The 12157-nt window shown below is 37.8% G+C and overlaps 1 protein-coding gene across 8 annotated transcripts in view; it reads right to left on the minus strand.

Moving 5' to 3' along the window:
* CADPS2 (calcium dependent secretion activator 2) overlaps positions 1–12157 on the minus strand; it is a 315891-nt gene that overhangs the window by 19687 nt on the left and 284047 nt on the right. For 6 of the 8 annotated variants that reach the window (XM_065663295.1, XM_065662937.1, XM_065662857.1 and 3 more), the window contains one exon: positions 3561–3668. In XM_065663295.1, the coding sequence (XP_065519367.1) occupies positions 3561–3668 (108 nt within the window). Of the gene's footprint in view, positions 1–3188; positions 3251–3307; positions 3418–3560; positions 3669–12157 lie in introns of those variants that run through there. The other 2 variants (XR_010608797.1, XM_065663136.1) reach the window with 2 other exon arrangements.

Genomic DNA, 12157 nt, shown 5'->3' on the forward strand with positions numbered 1-12157 from the left:
TCTAATGCATTATAAAAACATTCCTAGGGCTCCTTAAGATCTGTGGAAGACCATGTCCCAGACAGCAATGGAAGACAAAAAGCCCTAAGTGTCCTGACAAACTGACCAAGAAAAAACTCTTCATGACTCCAAATCTGGTGACTGATTTTGAGAACAAGATGGCACACCGATATGGGAGAGACCAGTGCTACCATGAGCACTGTCCTGTGTTTAGCAGTAATTCTTCTCCTTCTTAGTAGCTGGTGCAAGCTCTGTGTTTTGACTTCCAGCCTGGGAAGAGAGCTGATGACACCGATTGTTTTTAATTGTTGCTAAGCAATGTTATTACTTAACATAATTAATGTTATAACACAAATCATATTGTGTTCTGCATGCTGTCTATACATTGTCTGGAGGAGATAAGAACAAAATGGACACAGAAGCCAATTTTTCAGAGGAAAGAAAGGAAAAAAATAATCACCTGGGTTTTGCTGCATAATCAGCAGAGGTACTGAAGCATAGGATTTAAATAGTTTAAAGGTGGCACAGAAAATACTATCAGGTCAGTCTTCTTTCAAAGTCCTGGAGACCTGAGCCTCTCTCATATGCAAGGCTTCATTATCACAAGCTTAAATTCCATTCTCCTGATTTTCACATTTTGTATTGCATGGCGGTGTGTTTCCAGGCTTATCAAGCACCACCATAAAACAATGCACATTTTTTTGTCTTCTCTCTAGCTTCAGACTTCTCAGGTAGATAGAAATTTTTCCAAATTCTAGCCTTAACATACCGTGACCCACTGGAAGACATTTGTAATTGTTTCAATACTATTCCTAAATTTAAATTATCCTCTGTTATATTACTTCATAAGATAGACATTCCATTCTCTTGGTCACTGTAAAAGCTGTTAGTACACAGCAGCTCTGAATCAAGTAAGTGAAATTTGTGCATAAGTAGTTTGTAGTTATACTTTTCTGGGATCTAAAATAGCATCCGAGGCTTGGCATTGTCTATATTTATAACTAACACCTCTAGCACATAGAATGGTCTGGGGTTTTTTTGCTAAGTCTGGATGAGGTGTTTCCCAGTCTGAAGCACAGACATTCACTTTTCCTGTTCAGCTTGGCTGCTGATTTCTTATCTGATACAACATGTTTTTAAGGGGAAATCAACTGTGATCTGCAATTGTAGCCAACTGAGTGACTTGAAGTATATTTACATAAAAATGTGAATGTATTTAATTCTACTGAAATATAACTTGATATAACTGAATTTACAAACAGTACCTAGGTTTTGTTTTATCACTCACCTAAAAAATCCTTCCAAAAATCATGGGCAAAATCTTGCTCAATCATACTGTTCTAAAACTGAATTAATCTCAGGAGAATTGAGTTATCCTTTGCTTTAAATTCCTGCACACTATGAGCTTATATATTTGCATTCATCTGAATCTGTCCAATTGCTTATTCCTCCTAGTGTGATGTGATGTAGTAATGTGATAGCACCATATATAAAAAAAAAATAAAGATACAAATAGATACTTGATACATGAAATACTTATCATGTACATCTTTTTTCTTTTCTTACAGCTACAAGCATTGGCCTTGACGGTATACAATGAGTATTACTGAGTAAAAGGGGACAGGAATGGTTTTATGTCTCAAAGGCAAGCACTATGTCATGACTTGCATCCGTACAGAGATAACTTCTTGTGCTGAATAGCTTGATTGCTGAAATGAAATTTGGAAGAGGTCCTTCATTCATGGTAACCCAAATGTATTGAGGCCCTATCCTTGGGTTAGTGCTAGCTGGCCTAACCCAAAATCACACCAGGAACCATCCTGATGACTTAATGGTATGGATGATCACTTGCTAGTTCTCAGGCTGTGCCCAGGCCCTGGCTAGTTTACTACTATGGACATAGCCTAAGGCTTGCTCCAGTCCCACTACATCAACAAAGTCAATGTGGTCTCTCCAGTGAGAGTTAGACTTGGCCTTAGGCATGTAATTTTATTAATGTTGAGAAAATTACAACATAAGCAAAAATAACCCCAAAGAAAAACAAAAACCAGAAACTTGAAAATGAAACATATGCTTGCGGATTCAGTGCAAAAGCAAACTGAAGCAGAAGTTGCTAATATGGTTTTAGTACTTTGCAAAGGTGCCAGCTGGATGGATGATAATTTTTCTACCCCTGCAGGGCATCAAAGCTTTTATAAAATCATTCTTTTCACACATATTAGCACTTAGCTTATTAAAACAGATGATACTTTTTTTTTGTAAAGCTGCCTGGGAGTGCCTGGAAATATAAAATCTGAGAGATAAGTCTTTTTTTGACCACCCAGCCTAACAAATAACAAACACTGACATGACATACCATGGCTGAGAGTCTATGTTATGGGACCTTCTGTGACTGCCACAACTGTAGTGTCACAGTAAAGGCTGTGAATTGCTGTTATGAAAACATTTGCTGTAACTTGCATAATTAAATGAAACTGCCAGCAAAGCTTTCTAAAATACTTAAGAGATGACACACAAATAAATACATTTCAAAGTCTGCATTATGTTCCAGAATTTGTTTTGCAATAAATTGCATTGCACAGTGCCAGAGATTACTTCTTTCCCTGTTCAAATTTCTACATGACTATAAGTGACTGAGATCAGTTCCATGCAAATTGATCCAAGTTCATAATAAAATAACTTTTCTTTTAGACATATTTTACACATGTAGTGATTTGAATTTATACAGAAAGTACAGTTTCAGCTGCCTAGAGCTTTTCCTTCATGTAACTCAGAAAGGGACATACTAGATATAAATTAGTGGTCAGAACTTGAATGAGCAGAAATATGCCCAAGAGTGTTTCTAGTGGCATTACAGGAGAACCTTGTCTGAGGAAAATTTTGGTGGAGTAGGTGACCATTTCTAACAAAAAGAGGAGGAAGCAGGGCAAAGGAATGAGTGGCTGCAGAAGCTGGTACTGAAGCTGAGGGAAATTATTGCGAAGATCCAGGCTGGCTAGTAAGGTGTGCGCCTCCAGGCGGAGGATGCGAGAAGTGGGATTAGAATTTTGGAAATGAGCTTGATAATTAGATAAACGTTTTTTAGATAAAACTTTAAGAAATTCTAAGTCTTAAACTAAAAGACCATAAAACAAAATTCTAAAAGTCATTCCATGAAAATACCAGTCAAACCCGTAGGTGTACCTGGCATAACTGACCTCTTCCTGTAGATAAGCAGGCAGTAAAAGTTCTTTATATAGGGTAATTAGGTCTGCAATGGAGTTCACAAATGTAAAATCAAAAGATGCAATAAAATTGGACTACTCACAGTGGAAAAATGACTATTTCAAATAATAATCTTCTACCAACTTTATTTATGCCTTCTAGCACTTAGAAGTTTCATGTAGAAAATGTTTAAAGAAAGGCCACCCTTGACAGCTGAAGATGATAAATAAAAAGCAAAAGAAAAAAATGATCAACAGGGAAGAGCATCTGAATGGTTTGTTGAATATCATTAAATTCAGCTTATCCCTTCTTATGTAGTTGTGATGCCAGCAAGCTTTGCAAGGGTAGTTACTTACATCAAATAACTTCTCTATGTACATTTCCTCATTGACCTTTTCTCGAAGTATATCCTGGTTTTGTCGAACAAACATAATGTAGGTGTCTGCTAGATCCATCCCTGGTTTCTGTGGAGACATAAAGTAAGGGGAGAAAGTAGTGGGAAGGGAAAGAGCTGGACCACTCAACAAGTGAGAATAATAAGGGATACATAAACATAATGAAAACTGAGATTATGTTAGAATGTTCACACATGCATAAACTCTATTTATGACGTCTCTGGGTTAGTTACAAAATTCAGGAGGGTTCACTAACAGTGAAGGTCTCGTTATAATTTATGGATGATTTGAGTCACAAATCTACACTGCCATATGTAATGGCATGAAGTCTTGGCTCTGGCAACATCAAGGCAAACAGGTATTTCCCCCATTTTTGTTAGTGAGATTCTCATCGTTACTCCAGCCTCAAGGTCTAGATCCTGCCATCACATTCAGAAAATGCTTAAAAAAGCATTCAGTTCCTTTTTCATTGCCTCAGATTTGTTGTGATCTGCTTCCAATGTACTGAGTTTTGTGTTTGAGGTTAGCTTCTACTAATTCCGCTTCAAATGACGTTCAAGTATTTCCCTCAGAGCAATGGTATAAAAAGGCTGTTACGAGAGTAGACCTGTACCCCTATTTTTCTGAAATTGTTGCACTGGCTCGATCAGATCAACTGCTCCTAAGGAAGGAGGAAGGACTGAAATGTTTCCCTTCTTGTACTGATCTCTGGTCTGTCTGAATAGCAGAGTAGGAATAATTTTCACAGCATGCTCCCAAACATGGGACAGGCTAGGATGTGTCGTGTATGTGATACTATGTCAGGCCAGCCAGAGTGGCGGCTCAAACTGTCTCTCCTGACCAGCTGAGGCTCTGGACCTCTGCAGCCACAAAATGTTCTGCACCAAAGCCCCTAAGAGCCTGCAACATACTCTTTCCTGCAGGGTATGCAGAGCTGGTCAGTAGCTCACCTCCCTCTAACAGGAACTGTGAATGAACAAAAACTTTGTCAAGTCTTCTGCAAATGCCTTCTGTGTGAGCAAGTTTACTCCCAGATAACAGTTTTTAAAGCTCATGGCATGCAAGAGAAGGTCAAGTTTTATAATACTTTACAGTAAGCCTTACCAGAAAGCTATTTAGAAAGAATTTGGGTTTGGCTAAGACTGACCCTGTACAGAATAAGTAACAAACAGCTCTATGGAAGGAGGATGAAAGCAGCTACCCCCAGTCCCTGAATTCCCAGGCATAAGTCATCTCTGTTTCTCAGAAGCTGTTATTGTCTGAAAACAGCATATGTACAAAGCTGTAAAATAGCATATTTTAAAGGCTTGTATGCATAAATATGCTCATATAGTTTTAAAATATTTGCATATAATATTGTGTAAAGGCTTCCCTCCTAGCCTGAAAGTGGATAACTTTTATTTTTTTATCTTTCCTTATTATGTTGTGTGTAATATATTATAACATATATGAACAGGACTGAGCACAAGAGGGAAGGAAAGGTACAACATGCCCAAACTAACATCTATCCAGAAACTGCCATTACAATAATAGGATAAGAGCATTCTCCCCTCAAAACTGCAGTGAGGGAAAACTCCTGGATCATGAGTTTCATCTCTTTTTCCCTGAATCTACCACAGACAATGAATAGGAACACAATCCAAAATAAGATTTTATTCTTATTTATACATGTACGTCAATGGCGTTTCGTTTCTTAAAATGTGGAATGGTGGCCTGTTTTAACACTTCTAGCATCTTCAAAACTCACTGAAAAACTGAAATGCCTCCTGCACACTCCAGAGGCAATGAAAGCTCATCTTAAAAACTTATCACATACGTACATGCATACATGAAACTTGTAAGAGGAAAGCAGGGCCATTTACATTTATATCTGAGTTACACACCTTGGTCCTAAGTGTAGAGATAAAAATGTAAGATTACAATAGATAAGGCAGTTTTCTGTGGAAAACTTGGTTTACAGAAATCATTATATTTCCTTCATAAAAATGTGCCTTCATTAAAATGTGAGAGAAATGTTTTTATATTAAACTAATTCACAAAGTGAAGGAGACTTAAAACAGAAAGCTCCATATCTTACCTTAGTATACTCATTTGTGATGGTACAAAAAAATATGACCAGCATTGAAACCTTACATACTTTTTAAAACCTGATAGGCAGTTAATAGGAATTGGACTATTTTTAATTTGGAGGAATAAAGGGATAATATTCTGAAATCTCCAGGGGTGGGTGAAGGAGATAATCTAACAAACGAAAGGCTGATTATAGTTCTTGGAGAGGCATATTGAATGTATAAATGAATCTTCCACTGAACGCTAAAACCTAATGGTTCTCTGATTCAGCCAATTTTTTCTTTTACTAAGTTCAATAAAAAAAATGTTCATCTTGCAGACAGCCAAAGCTAGGAAAATAATGTTTCCCATCAGTGTTAACTCTCCCCTTATCTTTGAGATGTTTACCTAGTCCTGAAGCTGTGACATATGGGAATTTCACACCTAGTGAATATATTTTCATGTAGCTTGTGGCACGGGAGCGTAATCATTAAAAGAATATACACTAGTAAGAGTAACTGCAACAGCTGGTGACATTTACCAATTAGAATTACAGTTCTTTAAAACACTTTATCCTTCTTTAATGTGTGCAGGATAATTATCTTTGAAATTGCTGGGGAAAAAAAAATTAATTTTCCTTTTAAACAGTGTCTGCCTACAGTGGAAATATGTTTGGGTAAGGAAGATCTTCAATGCTCCAACAATATGACTGTTTTACAACCTCACCAAAATCATTGCAAGATAACCATCTTTGCTCATGGCTGGCCAAGCACACAGTAAACATTGTATGGAGCAACAGTATATCAAATACTTCATTGTATCTCCATACTGCATGCACTGAATTTAGTTTTTTCTCTAAACATGTAAAAAATAAAAGAAAGCTATTACAAGCATCAAAACAGGCTCAGTGCTATCTATATATTTAATGTTTTAACCTTTTTAATAGGGATTATGCTTAAGATGGGAACCTCTGAATATATGATCCTCTGTTGCTCCATTTTGGATATTTTAGAAAAAAACCCCACGATAATGTAGAATAAAACCCCCAAATAACAAGTAAGTAATTGGATGTACCTCAAAGTACAAAAAACGAGCAAACAAAAAGCAACCCCCAAACAAACAGAAGCTGAAATATATTTTAAATAACTGTCACAGGAGGCATTTCATTACTAATATTGGACAGACGTAAGCAACTCAGGCTCCATGATGCACATCTATACTCAATATAAAAAATTTTGCTCCTCTGAATCTCTGGCAGAACATCTGCTGAAGTTAATGGGGAGAGCTATTTTCACCTCTTCGGGAGAGGAATTTAACCTGGTATATTTAGCTTGATAATGTGGAAAAAAAGAAAAAAAGGTATTCTGTCTCAAAATTTCCCCAAGAATTTTTTTTTTTAATAATAAATAAAAAGCTATTGTAGGTTTGTTTTATTCAGAACAGCAGACAAGATGTTTTACCTATCTGAAAATGAAAGAGAACCAAACAAAGAGATGAATGGAGAAACTGGAAATACAAAGACATCAAATAAAATACCAGGAAATGAAAAGTTGTAAATAGGGTTACTTTGTCACTGGTTACACAAGTAACTGAATACACTGGCGAGTGAATGAGTTTAAACAAGGGTGTAGGCTTCAGCACATTCTTTTTTAGGGTTAATCACTAGTTAACCTGGCAAGATGAACATGCTGTTTGGGGAAAAAAAAATAAAATCCTTGTTAATTATATACTGCAAGTGCTCTTACTTCCTGCTGCTGCACCTAATCCTACAGGTGCAGGTTGTCTCTTTTACTATTCACTGGTAGGTGGGTCCAGATCGACAGGCACTTTTCATAGCAATGAATTAAGATAAAGAAGAAACAGCTTAACTTTTCCCCTTTGAATAAGAAGACACTACCATAGTGTCTATTTAACAAGGAGGCAAATTTCAAAATACATTATTCCAGTTTCCAAGATGATGCAGAAGCAGTATTACAATCGACACACATAGTTCCCACTGGCAAAGTTTGCCTGAGGCACCTAGTTAAAAGTGATGCTGCACTGCCTTGATTTCCAGGCATACAAGTATCTTGTTGCTGAAAGGTTTGCAACAAGTGTAATACTGCCACTAATATTAGGCTTTTCCTACAGCAGAGATACACTGAAGTTTCTGCACAGCTTTTTGCAGTGTGACAGTTTGTCACAAATCTCAATTAAAAATGTGTACATTTATAAAGACTTATGTTTATTCTCACTTTGGCATTTGTCACAGAATGTTTCTTAGCATCAGAGAGTATTAAACAAACCTGTATTCTTGATATTACCAAGAAAAAAAACCCTAGTTTTACCAAGTTGCTATCCTATCAAGGCATCAATGAGAAGGAGATGTTAGAGACTAACTATATAATAACAAACTTCATTCCATTTTGTGTTTGCTCTCCTCTCCTCCCCCTTTCCCTCCCCTGCAATGTGGAGGGGACTTTTTAACTACAGCGTGGATGTCACAATGAAATGAAAAGGAGTGATGAGCTGGAGGGGGCTATTGTGAGAAACACAGGAGCTCCTTATTTAGTGTCCACCACCAAATGAAAGAGCATGTTGGAAAATTTCACTGTCTGAAATTTCTACTTTAAATACTGCATGTCTAATGCCTGGGCTTTGGAATAACAGAATTAAAATATCATTAAAATATTTTTGGAATACAAACTGCTTGTACTCTTGACAAGATCCTTGCTCCCTTCATTTCTTGCAAATCAAAATACATGAGCCAGGCAGGAAGATGCATCATTTATATTAATCAGTCTATTATAAAGGTAACATTTTATTCTCACATGGTTATGAAATACAATATTCTATTTAAATAGAAAAATACAACACATTTTCCCTGCCTCTAATACATATTCCTGTAAAAGAAAAAGCAATCTTGGCAAAGGCTAAATGTGTGCATTTTGACAACTGTCATGCAGCACTTAAGCTGTGCTTCTGCAAGCGTTTACACAAACACTTTTCCATATATGTGTAGTTTCATTACATCCACAGGGCAACAAAGGAATGCAAGTGTCTGCCCTATGATCCGGATTCTCTAGTGCAAAAGGTCTTAAAAATGTTGCAGTGTAAAACCAGGTATTAAAATATGCTTTTTCCCCCCAAATAGCTATGTTCTACTATGGTATTTTAACTTTTCTACGTATTAGCAGCTGTCTCTCTGATTTCCATTTAAGAGATAGCTCAGAAATACTACTGACTTAAAACAGACAGTGCAGGGTTTTCCCTCCAATTTTGCAATAGCTTGTTTTTACAGATCTGAAACAGTAGGGCCAGTTCCCAGTTTTGGGCATACAGAAGAGGAAGATGTGGAATAGGGAGGCAGGAGAAGCCCTAAGCATGAGGATAACAAATGTTCTGTGCTCTTTATTTTTAGACAGATGTCTCCAAGTAAATCCTGATTAAAAATGAATGGCACAGTATGGCCACACCTGAATAAACACTGATTTCCTATAAAAAGTAGTTTGCTGCTTAAAACCAGCTAAATGAGGTCATGCAGCAAGTGTGATATTTGGGAATTGAGGTATCTGGAAGGTCCCAATGTGTATCTGCCTGGTAGGAGGCAGAGTTCCTACTCTGGCCTCTACAGGACCCCATAAGTCAAATGCTGGCACATGTGTGAGGCCCCTTTTCATACCTTTGATCCCTGCATAAAGGCAAGAGTGGAGCAAGAGGCCTGGCATTGTGTGAGCCGCGCACTGCTGTCAGCCCTGGGTCCTTCAAATGACCTCTCTGCACTTGGTATGACAGGTGGCCTACATGAAGTGAGGGAGGATTAGGTTCCTTCTGTGCCCTCTAAATGACTGGCATAGATTACTGGCTCCTACAAAAGGGATTTAAACATACCTTTCCGAACAAAAAGCAGTATATACATATGCATGTAACTGGATGCTCAATTTGTATGACTAATTGCTCTGGCTGTAGTTGGAAATGAGGCAAATGTGTGTAGAAATGACCAGCTAGAGACACAATTATTTGTGTGGAAAACTGACTTACATGATGAGAAATTGAACACAATGAAATTATCTACATGATTGAGGAATAACAATAATTTGAGATTAACAATATACACTTTTTTTTCACTCAATTCTACTGCATTCTTTCCCTATACTCATTGATTAACTGGCTTTGTGAATAGAATATTAAAAAAAAGAAAAGAATTGGCTTGCTCTACATTTCCTAAGGATTGTTTGGCCTTTAAGAGAAACTAGCAGAGTTAAAGGTGAATTTGGGTGAGTTGTTTTAAAAGAAATAGTAACCTAAATCAGCTCCTGCATTACCAAACGTCAAAACATACCATTAACAGGAGAACAAATTGCACGTTTCATGCACTACTTATATTTGTAACATTTGTGTTATTTTCCTGTGAACATTTGGTTTCTTTCACATGCACAGCAGGCACAATTTCTTTCACTTCAGAGCTTAGCATACTGTGACAATTACCAACAGAAAAAGTGTAATAGCAACTAGATTTCTTCATTATTATTTTTAGGAAATCATAAGCTATCATAATTGTTACTCTTCTTAGTCTGGGTTATTTTGCACTGTCCCTCGTATTTCTGCTGGTGTTTCGATTACCCAAACACACACGGTGTCCACACAGCCCTACATGAAATGGCTGGGGAAACCAATGGAAGCTCCTTGTGACTGCATACGTCCCACTTCATAAAGGACCTTCTGAAAAATGGAGGCTCATGTTGAATGCTTAAGAAAACAGGTTAAAAAGATGAAACATTTTTTGGATGGAGTAATTCACAATTCTCTGGCAAGATTAATGAATGGAAGAGAAGATAGCAACATTTTCACAAACATATCTCCCAAATGAACTGTGCCTACATTTCCTACCCTGGCACTGAGAAGTTGAGGGATGCCTTCTGGGGAGTGTGCGCCTTTGTGCCCAACTATTTAATGACTACATCCCCTCTCAATATTTACAGAAGTAACATTTTCCTCAAAATAAGCAAGACTCATTCAAGAATGTTTTTCTTTAGAATCCTTTATTATTTCTATTTTTGGTTACCTTTTAACTTTTGCATCCCCTTTACCTTTTATTCTCTCTCTAAAACATTCTGCTGAGTAGTACCTTCATTTTCTTCTAACATCTCTTTTGTCTAGTTATTTTCTTCTTATTTCGCTATAAACCAGCACATTTTTTTCCTTTTTGCCAAATATTGAGCCTGGCAATCAAAGGAAATCAAATGCTGAATTCACACGCTCAAAAGAACTTCAAAGGCCTTTTGCCTCTCCCAACCTCCTTCTCCCTGAGATCCACCAAGCTCTTTTTCAGGGACCCCAAAGACAGCACTAAGGTGAGATGCTCGAATGGAGTTGGGGCACAAAGAAACAGTGTGGTCATTTAACAGACCCCAGAGACAACAGTAAGGTGAGATGCTCGAACGGAGCTGGGCACAAGGGAACAATGTGGTCATTTAACGAAGTGCAATTTTGAACGTATTTGCAACTATATTAAGAGAAAGGGCCTGCTGTGGTCACTTCTAAGTCACTTCCATATATGCAGCTCTATTGTAAGGAGGGACAAGAAGAGAATTTAAACCATATCAGTTCAAACTACGGCCACACAGGGCATTTAATTAGCTTTAGTGCAGGTTTGGTAGGTTACCATCTCATGACCGAGAGCTCAGTGTCAATTCCTCACCCTGTGCTCCTCCCCCTCCACTTCTAAAGCCAGTTGTGAGCCCAGGAGATGACCTTGTAGTGTGATGACTTACAGCCTCTTTTTGCAGTTGGAATTTGTAACTTCCATAACTGACGATTTTAGATCCTACTCAGACTGGGCACTCACTGTCGGTGGTGACAGTAAGGGTTCTTCCTGGCCTCAACTGTGTCTTCACAACAATGGGGAGAACGTGAAGAAGCAATTAGAGTAACCCAGGTAAAATCTCCTCCAGAATTTGGAAAATGTTTGCTTGGTCAGGTCCACAGCCTCCCTGATGTACAGTTTACACTTTTAGTTTACAACTGTAGTACTACTGCACAGTTCACACTTTGGACTGTGGAAAAGGTGTGTGGGATAACTGAAAAGTGAAGGGGCTGTAAAAATGCAAGGATCCTGACAGCCTGTCTTTAACTTGGTTGTCTCTTCAGTCCAAGCCACACCATTCAGTGCATGTGAGAAAGGCAGTGGGGCTCCAGCAATCAGCTTCTCACTTTGTCTTCCCTCTTCTCTGGAGCAGTGCACCCCTGTGTGACCTGACTTGCAATACTCCCCTGAGCCGCAGCAAAGGTATTTTTCAGTCTCATCTATCTTGTGAACTTCAGTGTATCCAGGCCAGTGGTAAAAGACTTTGAAATCTCTGTCTCATAGATATTCTATGTAATTTGGAGATTTTTTTCATGTTACTTGAAAGAAGTCAATGAATTTCTATTTTGTTCAGTAATTTTTACTTTTTTGAGTCTAAAGTGCCTCACCAAGGACCCTTTGGGGTCCACAGCACAATATATTAACAAAGGCTATTCTAAATTAA

This window comes from Lathamus discolor, chromosome 1 (genome assembly GCF_037157495.1).
Source record: "Lathamus discolor isolate bLatDis1 chromosome 1, bLatDis1.hap1, whole genome shotgun sequence".
Taxonomy (NCBI): Eukaryota; Metazoa; Chordata; class Aves; order Psittaciformes; family Psittacidae; genus Lathamus; species Lathamus discolor.